The sequence below is a fragment of the Perca fluviatilis genome, chromosome 24 (genome assembly GCF_010015445.1).
Source record: "Perca fluviatilis chromosome 24, GENO_Pfluv_1.0, whole genome shotgun sequence".
NCBI classification, from domain to species: domain Eukaryota; kingdom Metazoa; phylum Chordata; class Actinopteri; order Perciformes; family Percidae; genus Perca; species Perca fluviatilis.
The window spans coordinates 10,486,768-10,504,717 of NC_053135.1; the positions used below are offsets into that span (position 1 = coordinate 10,486,768).

The 17,950-nt window shown below is 42.3% G+C and overlaps 1 protein-coding gene across 1 annotated transcript in view; it reads right to left on the minus strand.

Moving 5' to 3' along the window:
* The window catches only part of si:ch211-132g1.7 (prostaglandin F2 receptor negative regulator), a 60,764-nt gene that overhangs the window by 22,446 nt on the left and 20,368 nt on the right, over nucleotides 1–17,950 (minus strand). Inside the window, exons 6-11 of the mRNA XM_039792688.1 lie at nucleotides 9,823–9,969; nucleotides 9,543–9,703; nucleotides 8,323–8,443; nucleotides 6,882–7,101; nucleotides 6,590–6,777; nucleotides 760–879 (exon numbers count right to left, since the gene is read on the minus strand). Coding sequence (XP_039648622.1) covers nucleotides 760–879; nucleotides 6,590–6,777; nucleotides 6,882–7,101; nucleotides 8,323–8,443; nucleotides 9,543–9,703; nucleotides 9,823–9,969 — 957 coding nt within the window. The remainder of the gene's footprint in view (nucleotides 1–759; nucleotides 880–6,589; nucleotides 6,778–6,881; nucleotides 7,102–8,322; nucleotides 8,444–9,542; nucleotides 9,704–9,822; nucleotides 9,970–17,950) is intronic.

Genomic DNA, 17,950 nt, shown 5'->3' on the forward strand with positions numbered 1-17,950 from the left:
AGGACACAGGTGCAAAGAAATGTGTTCCCTTATGTCCAAACACTACAGGAAATGGCATTCCGCTCTGCTTGTGTTTGCTAAATTATCCCCCCCCCCAGTGTTGTGGGTTACGCTGCACGTGGTAAAAGGGACATAGCTTTACTTCACAACATTTCAGAAAACAATTGTATTTCCCCATTGAAATGTCCAATCTGCACAATAATAATCAAGATATGTTGCTCTGGATCACAGTGTTGGGCAACTGCACTATCTTAGGTTTGTTTTTATCCCTAATGAATCTTTAATTGCATTCTAATATGATACGACACAATGGTGTTTTTTCCTGTTCTCATAATCCTACGCTAATTTTAAATGTGAAAGATAATAGCTAAGATAGAAATGCTATGACCTACAGCACAATAAGTAACCAGTATTTCAAGCAGCAAACACACACCCACAGAAGAAAGTGAGAGAATATAGAGGGCTGCGTTTTGTGTGTGTGTGTGTGTGTGTGTGCGTGTTAACAAGAGCGAGAGACAGAGAGTCTATTTCATCTATACAACCATTTAAAATGCAGGAGTCACATCATTCTTATTAGCGGTGCTGTTGACAGGTTGGCAGGTGAAGAATGCAGCAGAGGTACAAAGCGTGTGTGTGTGTGTGTGTGTGTGTGTGTATTGATGCATGTGTGTAAAAAAAACAGCAAAATACTCGGAAACAGAAACAGTAATTGACTGCGATTTATGAGTGAATGCGAGAAACCAAGTATGTGTGGTTTACCTGTCTGAGTGCCAGTCTTTGGGGAAGATCCTTGGACTGTGAGCGAACACTCCATCTTGGCCGTTTCCCATGGATTAACAATGTTGGTGTCTGAATGGATGGCGACGGAGTAGGACGGCCCTGCAACAACAAACGCATCAACCTAAAATAAGCTTTATTAAAAAAAAATAAAAATAAAACATTTTACACAGCTAGCAAACATCAGAGAAACCCAAAGGAGATCAGAAGGATTCATTTAAACACAGACGGTTTTTAAACCTATATAATTATTCTAGAATTCTAAATTCAGGTCCCTGAGGAACGGCAGAAGATGTGAGCTTACTGGGAGAAAATAGTGTTCAGGTGGTAAACACTGCTTTAAAGTCGCAGTGTGCCATTTCTCTAATATGCTGAAATTAACAAGGGACGAAACCGCTGTAGTGGAGATAAATGTAGATTGATAAAAATAGATTCAAGAATTACTAAACATGACTTTCGAGCTGTAAGCACATTTAAATATATTGTATATGGGTCATGCTATTAATAGCATAAATGCAGTCAACAATGCAGGTTAAAACAATTTTGGGGTTTAAAAGTGGAATTAGCTGCTGCAAAGTTAACCGCGCCCCATTTAACGATGTCATACCCAGGATTAAGAGGTTTAATAAAATGTATAGACCCCCAACTGGCCGAAGGGGATTTGACTGTCCGTTAGCGATCTGCTACCCAACAAGTATCTGTTTTCAGGTTGGGTTCAGGCTTTTGTTGCGTAAAGCTTTAGGCTGTGGCTCTATTCATATTTTCAAATGTAAGACATTAATTACTCTCTTTGCCTGTCGAGTGGATACTCCGATCACCCAGTGAGAAGAGTGAAAGGGGCAGTGCAGCCAATCTGTTGCGTTAGCCTGGTAAGCTAATGGTCAGAAATGCAACAACAAAATAGCAAATTCAATGGTGATTGCCAATTAGATTATGACATATCTACTGGCAAAGCAGACACAGGATTTTTTTTATTTTATTTTATTTTTTTTTTAACAGCAGACATTTTGGCTTGTTATAGCAGCAAAAGCACAGGTGTTACTTACTAATAACATTAACAAAAGAGTCCCAGTGAGTCATGACAGTGTGACAGTGAGTCAGCATGCACACTACCAGGACCCATTCATTTCACCATTTACACCTGTGCGTTTCCTGCTGTGGCGATGTTTTCATAAAAAAAAAAAAAACTCTACTCTGTGCATTACATTTGGAAATTTCTTGTCTTGATGGTGCCCCTAGAGAAAAACTCACACATTGTCGCCAAACTTTTGACAAGGAGAAACTTTGACTTAACTGTGGCTTTGGAGGAAAAGGTGAAGGGGGGTGGGGGTGGGGCTTGTCCGTAAAACCTTAGCTCTGACGTACAAATGGATTCACGTTCAAGTGCTAAAGCTACAGCCATGTTGTGGTTTTCAGTGTGTGTGAATACTTTCAAGTCGTCTCGGACAACATTTAAGATGTTCTGACAGACTTCCCCGAGAATGCTTCATTACTCTGTCATGTGTAAACAATCTACTGTATAATACATGTACTCTAGCTGCATAAACACAATGTGGACAGACATTAAACATCTTCCCTGGGTCTCGGCACTGGTGAGCTGTAAGTGAGTAAATCAGTCTTTGGTTAAGACGAACAGGAGCATTCAAGACACACTCTAGAAGACCCAGTCCCAAAATGTCCATAACGGAATATTAGAAAGCATGGCGATGAGATATTCTATATATTCATTATTCCTTCTTTCATCAGCAGCATATTTAGCATATCATTTATGTCTGGAATGTTTATCTTCACTGTCTATTACTCGAACTGTTTTCTGAGCTGGCCTTGCCATGAGTGTATTGGGTTTACTGTAAAAATGGCTGTGAACACGGAAAATCAGTTAAACCAAGCGGCTCCTTTTCTACACGTCTTCTCTGCAAAATATGTATTGTCTTCAATTTCACTGTTGCCATGATGGAACAAAAGCCTTCGAAACGGCTTTCAAACCACTCAACAACAACAACAACAACAATAATAATGTCTGGTTAGCTTCCAAGACAAGAAATGCAAAATTCATTACTTTCACAATAAACATTTAAACTGCATCGTGTCCCCAAACCACACAGGTTCAAAAGCTATTCCGCTCTGAAGATATAGAAATTAATTTCTTCGTACAACGTGGGTGTCATGTTTGGTTATTGGCTATAATATTTTACCCAGCCATTTCAGTGCTGAGATCTGAAAATGTTTTTTTTAAAAACACGTTTAACCAAATTATGTAAACCACTTATTTGGAAGCGAAAACAAAAAGACAACATGCCCCAAACAATCCCAGTAAGAACAGCGGGTCTAACCAGATGGCAGCTCTACAAAATCTATATCATTATATGGTTTACAACTTTGTAGAGTCTCCAAATCTCAGTCGTAAAGTTGGAGATTAAAGAATAACCCCCAGAAATGAACTATACAAATCTGATCCAGGTTGGAAAAAAACAAATACAGAATTTCCCTCAAAAATGTAGAATTATAGAAAATGTTTGAAAGGTCAGATTTAATGCCACAACATACAACTTAGGAAGTTGACTGATCTGACTGTCAAAAAGATGACCTCTGGCCACTCCATATTTATGTTACCATCCATTGACAAAAATTGACCATCACACTGAATTATTTAATAGGAAATGTGCTGTTGAGTCTTTGGATTTCCATAAACGGCGTCGTAATAAGATCCCTATACAGGCAGAAACACCACAACATGTCACAAACATTCAAGATTCAAGATACAGCTAGAGCACACACACACACACACACACACACACACACACACACACACACACACACACACACACACACACACACACACACACACACACACACACACACACACACACACACACACACACACACACACACACACACACACACACATATATAGATGCACATGTATACACACACAAGCAGGCAGGGAAAGAAAAGGAAAGCAGCGGTGCAGATCTCTGCAGCTGGCTGGTTGGCCAAAGGGCTTCACTTTGAAGATGTCCCAGAGAGAGAGGGGTGGAGGGGCGAGAGAGGTAGAGGAAGACAGTGTGGGTGAGAGAGTAAAAGGATGGTGGAGAGAACGGGGGAAGGAAAAACGGCAAGTGATGAAGAGAGAAAGAGGAAGTAATGCTCAAGGGCTGCTTCCCTCCCCAGAGAAAGATAGAAGATAGTGTTCAGTCCATCTGTCTCAACTTTGCCGTCATCTTTCTTTCTTTCGGCACCATCTCTTTGCTCCCCCTGTCTTAAGCTTTTTTCCTCCTACAGACCTCATTCAGATGGTTAAAGAGAAAAAGACGGTCTTCTATCAAACATGTGCAACATAGTCATGTGGAGGGAGGAGGGATTACACAGGGAAAAGAGCTCAATATATACTGGACTTTTGAGGCCTATGGCAATCTAAATATAACATCAACAACCAATTAGTTTTAAAAATCTTATATACAATACTCATTATTTGTTCTTCTGTTTTCTGTTAATTATTTGCTGTTCTTGTTTGTGTTAATATGGGCTTCATATTTTAAAAGACTTTTATTGTGAAGCACTAACTTTTGTTTTGAAAAGTGCAATTCATCGCCTTTCACAGTTTTTGCCTCATCATCCTTCCTCCCTTCTACCACCCATTCCTCCTCTGCCTCCACATATTCCCTCTCGCTCACCCACATCCTTTCTCCTAAGGTCCCCCTCTCTCGCTCCTCTGTGCATCGTCTCTTCTCATTATCCTCCTCTTTTGCCATATTTTTCCACCTTTTCTTTTCTATTCATCAATCCCTCCTTGCCTTTGCTCCTCCCTCCTCTTTTGTCCCTTTCCTTTTCTCTCTCTCTCTCTCTCTCTCTCCAAATTCTTACCACTTCTCCCGTTCTGCCTTACCTTTTCCTTTCTCCCTCCTCACCCTACTTCACCACCTCCCTCGCTTTGTTGTCGTCCCTCCTCTTCCTTCTATGCTTTCTGACGCTCTTGTTCCTCCTCCTGCCTCCCACTTCGCAGTCGGATCAAAGAAAGTTAAGTAGGCCAGTGGCTGTGGTGGGCGTCAAAAGGGCTTAAGGTGTGTGTGTGTGTGTGAGTGCATCTTTGTTTCTTGCACATTATTAGAGAATTTATGTTGGTTATCATTAACACTGTGTGGGTGGAGGCTGTGTGTATAATGTAGTCTAGAAATGTACACAGCTGCTCACATAACTCTATTTGTAGACAGTTACTCCAGGATTTCCTGGATAGTTCACATTTAGTCTGTAGTATTTGATCAGATGGTTATGAAAGTGAATAGGTGATTGAATGACTGGGAAATGGATTTAAAATTATTACTGAATCTTACTACAGTGTTAGAAAGTATTTCCCAACATTTAGGGCCCTATTTTAACGATCCAAGCACATGGCGTGAAGCGCCTGGCGCAGGTGCGTTTAGGGGCGTGTCCAAATCCAGTTTTGGTAGTTTAACAGCGGAAAAAAGGGTCCGTGCGCCAGGCGCATGGTTCAAAGGGGTTGTAGTTAGTGTCTGCATTAATCATAGGTGTGTTTTGGGCATAACATGCAGTAAACCAATCTGAGGGTCATCTCCCATTCCCTTTAACAGCCAGGCGCGTTTGGACCTTGGCGCATTGCTTTTATGATGGCGGATTTGCTGAGCAGGAAGGAGAGACTTTCAGGAGAAGAAATTGATCTGCTTGTGCGTGAAGTAAAAGCGCGCGAGCAGATCATATAACATTGTAATATTTTGATTTTTTAGGTTTTGCATGTTTGTGTGCTGCTTAACAGAAACGTCCCTGTGTGTGTGTGTGTGTGTATATATAACAAGCAGAGTGTGCGCGCGCTGTGCACGAGCCTAGGCGCATTTTACCAAGTGCGTAAAAACAACAATGAAATGCTGCGTTATCGACTATTTAGACCAGGTTTTTGTTGGTCAACGGCGCGATCACTTTCTGCTGCCTTAAGATAGCAATACGGCAAGAATGCACCAGAACACACCTCCCCGTAAGACCAGCACGGCCACGGGCGCACAGATGGGCGCAGGTGCATTTGCTATTTAAACGACATAGGCACTGGGCGGGAAATTGACAACTGCGTCGGTCTTAAACTAGCAAAGACACTTGGGTCGGGATTTGCGCTGCGCCGGGTGCGAGATAGGGCCCTTAGTCTACTATTATGCTCTTTGTACATTAAATGAGCGCAATGTCGTCATAAGAAAAAGCTGATTTAGGAAGAAGAAAGAGAAATCTAATAGGTTACGTATGGGACACAATTAAGAAGATGAAGGAGTAGGACAACAAAAGCACAGTGGAAGTATATAACCCTGTCAATGTGTGCTCAACAGGGAAGCAAAGTGGTGTTTTTTTCCACGCCAAATTCACATGTGAAAATTTACGGTTACGGGTGACTCAGTGTTCCTCTTCAAACTAACACTGGAGCCTCCTGGACCATTGTAATGATACTGTTAGGTTTCAACTTCTCTTCTAAAATTAACATTTTGTCCATTCAGTTGGCATGCCACTAAATATTACATTATTCCAAGAGCCACTTCTTCCATTGTTATGTAGAAACAACAAGAGACAACAGCCAGAGGCATGCCATTCAGAGTTGGAGCATGTTCAGAATCCGTCCTTGTTTCGCCAATCCTAACTAGAAGCGCAAAAAAATTATTTGAAGCACGCTGATTGGATGTTGTTTTTTTCCAACAAGGTTCTTTTTTTTTTTTACACAGTCATGCACCTTTTCAGCTTTGGCGAGGGGCTATAATATTTGTGAAACCCACTGAAAGTCGTGTGGACAAGTGAACACAAAACACACACATTGACCCACCATTTTCTTGAAAGTCGATCCTGACTTTGTTAGACTCTGCACTGGTGGCTTTTGTCCAAGCCTGTCCCGGCTGCTGTTTGGTCCACGCGGTGATGTCGCACCAGTAGAAACCTCTGTCGGACAACTGGACGCCCGCTAGCCGAAACTGAAACTCTGCCGGACCGGACTTTGTCAGAACCAGACTGTCTCTGAGTGGACAGAAAGAGCGATGGATACATTTCAAAATAAAACGCAGAGTTTCCAGTGCATCACTGAAAAGTCCATTGTGTTAATGAACATATACAGGACGTACCTCCTGCTGGGGTCTGTGGCTTCTCCGTGCTGCAGGACGTTGTCAGGGCTGAGAGTCATGATGGTTCTCACGGTGCCCTGCAGGCTGTCCTGCCATTTGATGAGCACTGAGTAACCCGCCTCACCGAGGTTCTCAGAGGCCACGGCGCAGCTCATCTCAAAGGTAGCACCGCCCACTGAGGCTTCACGGATGCGTTTGGCCACGACGTTCAGAGTGGGACCTGAAAATAATACCAAGTCAATCAATCAATCATAGAGCTGGGCGATATGGAGAAAATCAAATATCACGACACTTTTGACCAAATACATCAGTGTCGATATTGCTACGATATTGTAGGGTTGACTATTGGTGCTTTCACAAAAAAATGTACACAATGAGATTTTAGATAAATAATCACCAATAATGTGGATATCATGGCTAAGTGGGTAAAGGCAAATAACAGAACAGCTACAACAGTCTGGTGAATTCAGAAAAGTACATCACTTTACTGTAATGCAGCCTGTAAAACCAGGAAAAGACGACGCTTGTGTCATATCACGATATCCAAAATTTGGGACGACATCTAGTCTCATATATTGATATAATATCCATATATTGCCCAGCCCTAATCAGTCGTTCAATCTACTTAAAAGAGGGACACCATTCAAACCCCCCAGAGGGGGAAGTCCCCAACAGTGGGCAACAGGATGTGATAAGCCAGTACCACACACACACACACACACACAACACACACACACACACACACACACACACACACACACACACACACACACACACACAACACACACACAAACACACACACACACACACACACAGTTACATCATGGCTCAATTAGCTCAATTGAGGGCACCAAGCTCATCGAGTGGGACTGAAATAGAGAGGAAGTGTGTGTGTGTGTGTGTGTGTGTGTGTGTGTGTGTGTGTGTGTGTGTGTGTGTGTGTGTGTGTGTGTGTGTGTGTGTGTGTGTGTGTGTGTGTGTAAGAGAGAGAGGCTGAGACAAGAGGTCTGCTGTTATGTTGAAGGATTTTCTGATGTCTGGAAATGATATGTAGACATTAGAGCTTATTGATAAAACTAAACAGCAGGGTTACTGTGACCGGCTGGCAGTGTTTTAGAGTTTTCTTAATCATGAATGTGAGTTAATGGTTCAGTTTATTTGAATTTCTCCCAAAAGTACCTAATTAAATCACAGAAATACGACCTGGAGTAAATGTTCATTTTCCCATAGCACCAAAAAAAAGAAAATCACTTTTTGTTGCTGCTGTATATCACTAGATTTGTATCCTTTGTAGGCCTGGACATAACCTGAGGCCCGGGACCAGATTCATTTAGGGGATTCAAAATTTAGGTTGAAAGAATGACTCAATCATTCAATAATGTAATCCGCCAAACAGAGGAAACCCCAACCGATGAGGGCAGATAAATAATAGTTTCCTTACGTTTGGTATCCCATCGTACAGCCAGCTGCGAGCTCTGGTACTCGCTGGTATTCATGATGTCACCCTGGCTGTTAACACTCCAAGCAGACACCGTGCAGACATACTGGCCCATGTCGATCTCCTACAGACGTAAATAAGTCAGTGATCAACATTATTAAGTTCATTTTCAGTTAGAATTAGAGCTCAACTAATGTTTCTTAAAAGGTCCCATGGCATGAAAATTTTCCTTTTTAACATTAATATGAGTTCCCCCAGCCTGCCTATGGTCCCCCAGTGGCTAGAAATGGTGAGAGGTGTAAACCGAGCCCTGGGTATCCTGCTCTGCCTTTGAGAAAATGAAAGCTCAGATGAGCCGTTTTGGAATCTGCTTGTTATGAGGTCATAACAAGCAAGGTTACCTCCCCTTTCTCTGCTTTGCCCGCCCAGAGAATTTGGCCAACCCATGAGAGAGAGACATCATGGCTTTCAAACGAGAAAAGTGGCAGTTGGTCAAGGCCACACCCCCACCCTCCACCTTGCCACTCCCACTCTCCTCCTCAATAGCTTCAGACACAGAAATGGCACATCCTAAGGAAAGCTCATTGTAGGACTGGGTCTAGTGGCTGTAGTTCTGCACCAAAGCTGAATTTCGGGAAAGACACTTCAGATACAGTATTAGGGGACCACTAAGGCCTATATAAAAGAGACTTCAGATACAGTATTAGGGGACCACTAAGGTCTATATAAAAGAGACTTCAGATACAGTATTAGGGGACCACTAAGGTCTATATAAAAGAGACTTCAGATACAGTATTAGGGGACCACTAAGGCCTATATAAAAGAGACTTCAGATACAGTATTAGGGGACCACTAAAGTCTATATAAAAGAGACTTCAGATACAGTATTAGGGGACCACTAAGGTCTATATAAAAGAGACTTCAGATACAGTATTAGGGGACCACTAAGGTCTATATAAAAGCATCCAAAGAGCACCATGTCATGGGACCTTTAACCTCGGGATGGAGGAACTTGCTGATAGTCACCGTTTTACACTGAAGTAGTAACATTGATAGTAAAAATCCAGTTTTTAATAAAAGGAAACATTGGCCCCATGTTTTGGTAAAAATGATACCACATACAGTATATTGGCAGTGTTCTAAACAGCCTGACAAAATTGACATCCTTTCTTTTGTTTCTAATCTGGTCATCAGGTACAGTAATAATCAGTCATGTTGTTCACCTGAGTGCGGAGGAATCGCAGTTTAAATGTGTCGGGCTGGACTCTAGTCAGAGAGATCACGCCGCTCTTCAGCCTGTCAGAATACGTCGATCCCGGCAACAGGTTGCCATAGCCGTCCAGGGAGCCAATGGGATGTGAGGTCTGAGGACCACCCCCTGTACCTGCAGGTGATTGGGACAGAAAACAACGAGCCTGTTTTTTAAGTTAAGTTCCTTAAATAATTCTGTGGGGAAAAAAAAAACACATGAAAGACTTTCGACAAAGGCTGCTGTAAGAGTACCAGGAAGTGTGGTGTGCTCCCAGGTGACACCCAGTCGGCCTCCTGGGGGTAAATGGGTAATGTTGGTGACACGACATGCCAGCTCTGTGGGTTCAGCCGTCATCTTGGGGTTCAGGACGGCTTCAAGGGTCACCGTGAAGCTCGGTTCTGGGTAGAAAAAGCATCAAATTAAACTCAATGTAATTAAACATTTAGACGCTTTTAATGACATAAGCATTAACAGTGTAATTCTATTTAAGGGAACGAGATCCCTTCAGACCACTACTGTATAATCACAGCTACAGGTACGGGGTAGCTGCATTTTGAAAGCTGATATGGGGTTAATCACTTGCCACAAATCTTGTTCAGTTATTGAAGCAGCCCAATCCTAATTTCTACAAAGGGGTTGGAGATGAGGTGGGACAAGCCAGCTGCAACCACCATACCAGAGATACTTGTCAGTAATAGGAAACACACCTAAAAAAGGCCTAATGAATGGAACAACAGCCCAACCCAAACCCTTTGTGATACACAAGTGCTGCTGCTAAAAAAACACAGGGCATTCATGTCCTGCAAAGTAAAACCTGTATATGGCTCAGCTTTCTCCACAATGCCATGCAGTCATTTCATTTAAGGTACGGCCAGTCATCACAATCATTGGTTCCCCTTACAAATAAGACCCGGTCAGACATGTGCATTTTACACGTGGTTCTTGTGTTTGGGTCAGCGGCCAAAAGGTAATTTTTTGACAGCAAACATGTCTGTAACACATCCTTGGAGTATGCATATAGTATATATTTAAATTATCCCATAGTCCGTATCACCGGGGCTGAAATTAGTACTGCTTTCAAGGGAAGAATCAGCACCATGGTGATTGAACAACAACTCAAACCTAATAATAATAATAATAATAATAATAATAATAATAATACCATAAATCGAGTTACAGTACTGTGCTGCCTCAGGAGAAATCATTCCCACCCCAGCGGGGCGTTTCTTTCATCAGTCATCGCCAGTGATTTTACAACAGCCCAGAATCACCAGGGAGATGCAAAGTGAATCCCGTTTCTTTTGTGTTTTGGTCCTTAAATAGAGCTAAGTGAAAGAGCCAGACAACAGATATAGAACTGACATAACACGGTTACTTTTAGGTGGTGAGGCAGATCCTCTCAGTCAAGACAACCAGATTGCACCTTCACGCCTCAATGAACACACACACAAAGATTTCCACCTGCGTAACTGTGAAATACACACACCGGCTTACTGCATTTGTATATACAAGTAGTCACTGACACAAACCGCACACACACAAACCGCACACAAACACACACACAAACCGCACACACACACACACACGAAACACTATTATACAAGCATACACGTAAGAGTGTGCCCGAGTGTGTGTTTGGCAAAGGAGTGGGTTTGCGTGATGTCATTTGGACGTCATACACACACACACACACACACACACACACACACACACACACACACACACAACACTGACACCATCTGCTGCGACTGACACTCACACACACACACACACACAGCCAACTAGCCACGCGCCTCTCTCGCTGAAATGTTGCCTTATTTAGTAGAGCAGCTCGTCACCAGTTCAGTAGTAGTACCAGTAAAGCACAGTACACTGGATCTGACCGATATATTGTGTTATAAAGCCAATCTTATGTGACACATTAATGACACATATATATTTACAACAATATTGTGTGCCCAAATATATCTAATACAAAAAAAATCTATAATAAAATCTGAGACTTTTATCATCACTGAATTTTGCTGTAATCAATCCAATTTAAGAGCTTAACATTTTAAATTTAATTTCAGACATTTTAAAATAAGTCATGGTCAATGCAAATGCAAAACCCCTTAACATGAATATTATTTGGTGTTATAAACACTAAAAATGATGCAGGATTTAATACTTGACACTCCGCTACAGTACTCTACAGTGAACCAGAAGTTATCCAATTCAGCGTTTTATTAAGATCTAGCAGGTTATTTTAGGGTTTTAAAAAATAAAAATAAAAATCAAGACATCCCACTGGGTTGTAGTCGCTGCAGAATCAGATAAAGACACATCCATATCATGACATAAACTGACCACCAGTACAATACAAAACAGACAATAACCATCCAGAAAATGTGGAAGTGCACTACAGGCCCTGTAGAAGCAAACAACCATCCAACACCCTGCAGTTTCTGTAAATAACAAAACCTCCCCCAAACGGCACGTTAAAAAGAGGCAGCGATGCCGCCGACCTCATGTCACGTCCCCACAACGGAGTCGGACTCGTAGCTTCAGCCGCTCTCTCCCAGGCCATTCTGCACTCTGTCGAGTTGTTTAGCAGAGCAGAAATTGTGTAAAAACAAGCTTTAAAAAAGAAGAAAAGGCTCTATTAGTGTGTGGCTCGAGGAGGCAAAAGAAGGAAAAATGGGTCAATGTCAATACCACAACAAAGTGCTTTCATCTGCATCGCGCTGCATGTGTTCACTTTAAGAAGCTGCACTTGGTTAGAGGCTCTTAGTTTGCAGTGAGTGTAATGGTGACAAACGTTACATCTCATTCATTATTCTTTCTGCAGCTCACAGAGCCAATCATTAACAAACACGCTGGCTGTTCAGTTCAGACGGGGAAACAACTACTACGGTTTCATTCCCATCGTTGATTAATCTACCAATTATGTTCTATAAATCTATTAATAAACAATTTAAATGTCAGCAAATTGAGAAACGTGTCCTCAGAAGGTATCCGGAGCCCAAGTAGCCGTTTCCAGTTTGTTTACTCAATAGTCCAAAAACCCTAAAGATATTCAGTTTATTATCATGAAAAAAGGACAATAGGGGCCACAAAGCACACACACACACACACACACACACACACACACACACACACACACACACACACACACACACACACACACACACACACACACACATAGAGACACACAAACACACACACACACACACACACACACACACACACACACACACACACACGTTTTCTGCTTCAGCTCATTTACAGGAGGGCTGTACGCCATAACAATATGTTTGCTAACAAGCAGGGGAGAGGAAAGTGAACTGCTAACGTTGGCAGAAACAGTTGCAACTCAACTAGCCAGAGAGTTCAACTCCCAACCACGGCAGAGCTGGGCTGTTTCCAGGAACAGAAGACATGCTGTATTCTGCCAAAACAACCAAAGGCATGCAAGACTGACTGGAGTGTGCAGGCGTTGTGTGTAGTATGCGATAGGAAAACCAGATACGAACAAGCCACTGGAGCCGTCCCCCCCTCCCCCGCCACCTTTCTGTCAACGCTCTCCGCGTCTCCCAGGACCGAGGACGAACACTGGCTGACACACACTGAACAGATGTAGGTTTTTATTTATTTATTTTTTTTAAACGTCACAGATTACAGCTAAAAAAGCATGTAGTCATATTACTGTGTGTGCATGCAGATTACAGTCATCTGTTACCAACCGTGCCAGGCTTCCAAATAACTTATTTCTACAAAGAGACAGCCATTTCTACACATCCAATGTCAGATAAATGAAACTAGAGATGCACCGATTACAACTTTCTAGGCCGATTCAGATTTTCTTTGAGTTAGGCCAGCCGATACCGATTTTAGCCGATACCGAATCCGATTTCATTCCATCTTTTCTTTAATAGAACATTTTGCACAGAACATATTTTGAACAGATAATGGATCACTATAAAATAGAACTATATAAATTACTCCTGGTGTGGGAAATTCACACACATCTAAAAGTGCAATGTTAGAACCATTTCCTTCTTTTCACATTCAATATCACACACAAAAAAAAAAGTGGTTTTTGGCGTCCTCCCTCCACGCCCTACTTTTTCCTTGCAGGTGTTGCATATTGCACACTTGTTATCTTCTGCACACACGCTGAAGAATTTCCAAACAGCTGACATGTTGCAGGTTAATTCACGAGGTTCCCTACACGTGTGAGAATAGCGGCTTCACACCGCGAGCGGGTACACAGCGGAGAAGTTGCGAGAAAGGAAAAAAGAGACTGTGCTGTCGCGTCGGTGTGTGTGTCCTTGAGAACTGTAACTCGTATAACTTATGCTGTCCGTTAATTGTAGCGTTGACCGGCATGAAATAGTCATAATTATGTCAGACTGACCTGCCGGTCGCCGGTCATGGCCGAGCACGTGAAAACCGGCCAATTCCGGTCACCGGGCCGGTCTATCGGTGCATCTCTAAATGAAATCTATTAATATTCACTACCTTTTATCTAACATTTATCATCCTGCTACAGTATGCAGATGTGCAAAAATGAAAACATTTGCCAAGCGTGTCATGTATGTAATATACATGTATAAAGGCTAAATAATAAAAAATACTCCTCAAATAATAGATGAGGAAGTGTGAAAAGCATGCCAACATTTGCTCCACACGGACAAACTGCACTGGTTAGAAGAGGAAAGCACTGAACAGCCTAGATGCTAAAACATCATAAAACCACACACTGGAGTTTCATACAGCCTGTGGCGATGCACAGCCTCCTTAATTTAGCTGCTTTATACATTTCACTGAAGGGTAGATTTTCACTGAGTTTAGGAAACTGCTGGAGAGCTGCAGGAAGCATCTTAAACTGTGTCCTTTAGGAAAGAAAAGTGCTAAGTGCTTTTCATCAGTCAATCCTGTACGAATACGAGTGAGAAGGACCGAAGACCTTTACATTACATTCGACAGACGCCCATGTCGAAAACAACTTACACAAAACACACGTTAGGAGCAATTTGGGATTCAGTGCCTTGCTCAAGGACTACAACATGTAGTGTGGACTGCAGGTGAGAATCGAACCGACAACATTAACGGCCAACCTGTTCTGCCTACGGCGAGCTGAAACGCCCAAACTGATCAGAGAAACATGACTAAACATTTTTACAAGAAGCTAAGGCTGACTGACATTAGCACAGTGTGAACAAACACAGGCCCCTCATTCACTTCTAATATGTGCAAGCCAGAGGTCCTTGTAGATTACTTTGTAACCTAATTCTACGGTTCACCTCGCAATCATCTAGGACAGTAAAAAAATTTAAGAACCGCTGCCATGATAACGCTCCACGGTTCTAAACCGCTGTGCAGTGTTTAGACATGATGAGCCTTTGTAACTCGTGGATCCATTACTCAAAACTGGAATTCCTGAACTGCCTTTCTCACTTGAAGGGACACGCCCACACCAGCAGTCGACATTAACGAGAGCAGCTTTGAGATGAAGCAGTGCTGGTTATACGCCACGCTGTACGAAGACGCGTTCCTTCATATCCTTTCCTCGCTCCATTTCCTCGTGCTCCACCTGGCCCTCGCAGGTCAGCTGGGAGACACGCTCCCGGCGAGGTGTCTGCACCGAGGTCTCGGGGTGTCCCATCAGCCATGCTGGAACACTTCCAAAACAAGGGGGGGGGGGGTGTGACCTTACTCGGCTGAACACAGAGCTCCACTAATATTGCCGAATTCCTCATCCTGTCCTAACATGAGGCCAGTCAGGCTGCAGAGAAACCTGGTTTTGACGGTTATCTTCCCATGCGCTGCTCCGAGCAAGTGATTGCGAAAAAGATTTACTGCTTGAAGTGGCTTTCTGTTTTTCCCACCACAGAAACGTAAACGCTGATCCTCATCTGGATCAAGAAGAAGCAGAAGTTAAATTCCGGCTCAGGGGAGTGTTGGGACACATGGAGCCAGTCCTCCAGTTGGGCCTGGCATCAATCACATTTACCTCATATACCTAGTGGCTGATGGCTGGTGGCTAATTGAAAGCAAGACTATGCTAGAAACAGGCAGGCTGTCTCTTTCATTCCCTTTCTTCTAACACAGGAAGCTGGGGAAAAAACAAATAGCCGTTTGCCAGTGTCTTAATGAGTCAACATTTGGTATCCCATTTCCTTGTTCAATCCATGGTATATAAAGATAATATAATGTATTAAATAATGATATATGAATCACAATAAAGAGACTCTACAGCTTGTCATTTGGTTGCAGTTTAGATCACTTTAAATTGACTAAATGTGAACACCACTGGTAAGGAAAACACTAGTAGTTTATAAAAAAGAAAAATAATAATTATGGGTTAAAACTTCACAAGGAACAGCTTGAGTACAAAAATTACATTTATCTCCACTAAGTATCCCACGTTCATAGTTGCTTGGTGTGAAAAAGCGACTAGAACAGTAAAACATCTGCCCTCGATACCAAGTAAATATGAGTAAAAAGCCATATCTATACCAGTCTATATCACAACGTTCTACTTCCCGGATTGCTCCGGTGCCGCCAGAAATTCCTCCTATCGGCCGGATGTCCGTTACCTTCCGCTTTCTTTGTGTTGTAATGTTAAACTCCAGTGGATTTCTGAGGACTATGGTTAACTGCTCCTCAGATCTCTGCAGGGTAAATCCAGACAGCTAGCCTGACTATCTGTCCAATCGGAGTTTTCTGTTGCACGACTAAAACTACTTTTGAACGTACACATCTTCCACCAAAACAAGTTCCTTCCCGAGGCTATTTATGCAGCGGCAGACGATTGTGATTGGTTTAAAGAAATACCAATAAACCAGAGCACGTTTTTCTCCCATCCCGCGATACTGTGTAGACTAGCCAGACCCTCCTTCGCAGCGCTGTGGAGGAAGGTCTGGCCAGACTATATCTATACAGAATTTATTTATTTATTTATATATATATATTTATATATATATATATATATATATATATATATATATATATATATATATATATATATATATATATATATATATATATATATATTTTTTTTTTTTTTTTTTCCATAAATATTCTGATAAGCAATGAAAAATAAGAAATATGAGTTGACATGAAATACAAGCAGGCCTTTGAGTGAAGTGCCTTTATTGACAACAGTTCCAGCTGATACAACTGCACGTACACCCTCCTTAACTGTGTGTGTGTGTGTGTGTGTGTGTGTGTGTGTGTGTGTGTGTGTGTGTGTGTGTGTGTGTGTGTGTGTGTGTGTGTGTTTTCCTGCCGTGGGGAGCTACTAAACAAGTTCTCAAACTGTTTTTGTGCTTCCTGGTAGGCTTTGCTTGCATTGTGGGAAGAGTGGGCAACCTCAAGGCCACACATCAACAGAATAGGAACTGACTGGTTGACAACACACACACTTAGACACGCAAAGTTAAAGCTCACACTCAAGAGGGATGAGGATGAAATATATGAGCTGTAGTCAATTAGAAATTTTGTTCTCATGGTGTGTGTGTGTGTGTGTGTGTATAGGCATACGCAGTTTGAAGGAATGTAAACCCCCAGGCTAAAATGTAGGAGTTCCACCAGTGAGATCAGCCTCATACCCCCAGCGCGCGCGCACACACACACACACACACACACACACACACACACACACACACACACACACACACACACACACACACACACACACACACACACACACACACACACACACACACACACACACACACACACACACACACACACACACACACACACAAAGACAGTGTTTGAAGCATGTATGTGTGTGAAGCATTTAGTCTCTGGAGAAAGCCTAGTTTTAGTTACGTAGTTTCAATCTCACACGCTTGCAAAATGCCAGACACACACATAAGTAAGTAAGCAGTTAACATCTGCACACTGTCATCCATGAACACACACACACACACACACACACACACACACACACACACACACGGCAGAGATTGACAAAATGTTCTAGATCAAGCTCATTGATATTTCAGCTGTGCCCTCACGCTAACTAACTGTGTGTGTGTGTGTGTGTGTGTGTGTGTGGTGTGTGTGTGTGTGTCTTTATAAAGCCTAGTTGATTTATCTAAATGTAACATGGATCCTTAAGGCTTTTGGACACGTCTTTGTATCAAGATGGTACAAGATGTTTGTTATTTTAACTAAAGGCTCCAGTTGACATACAGTACAGGAAGGAGGATTCTTAACAGCACTACAACCAGAAAACACTCTGTACTGTCCACCGAGAATTAGTCATTTAGGTTAAAAATAAGTCAGCCAATGGATGGGTTAGGGTTATTGTTTTGCTAATTATTTGCCAACGTAGATGTCCTGTACAGTCCATTATTGAAAAACCTGTCGATAGGACGCCTC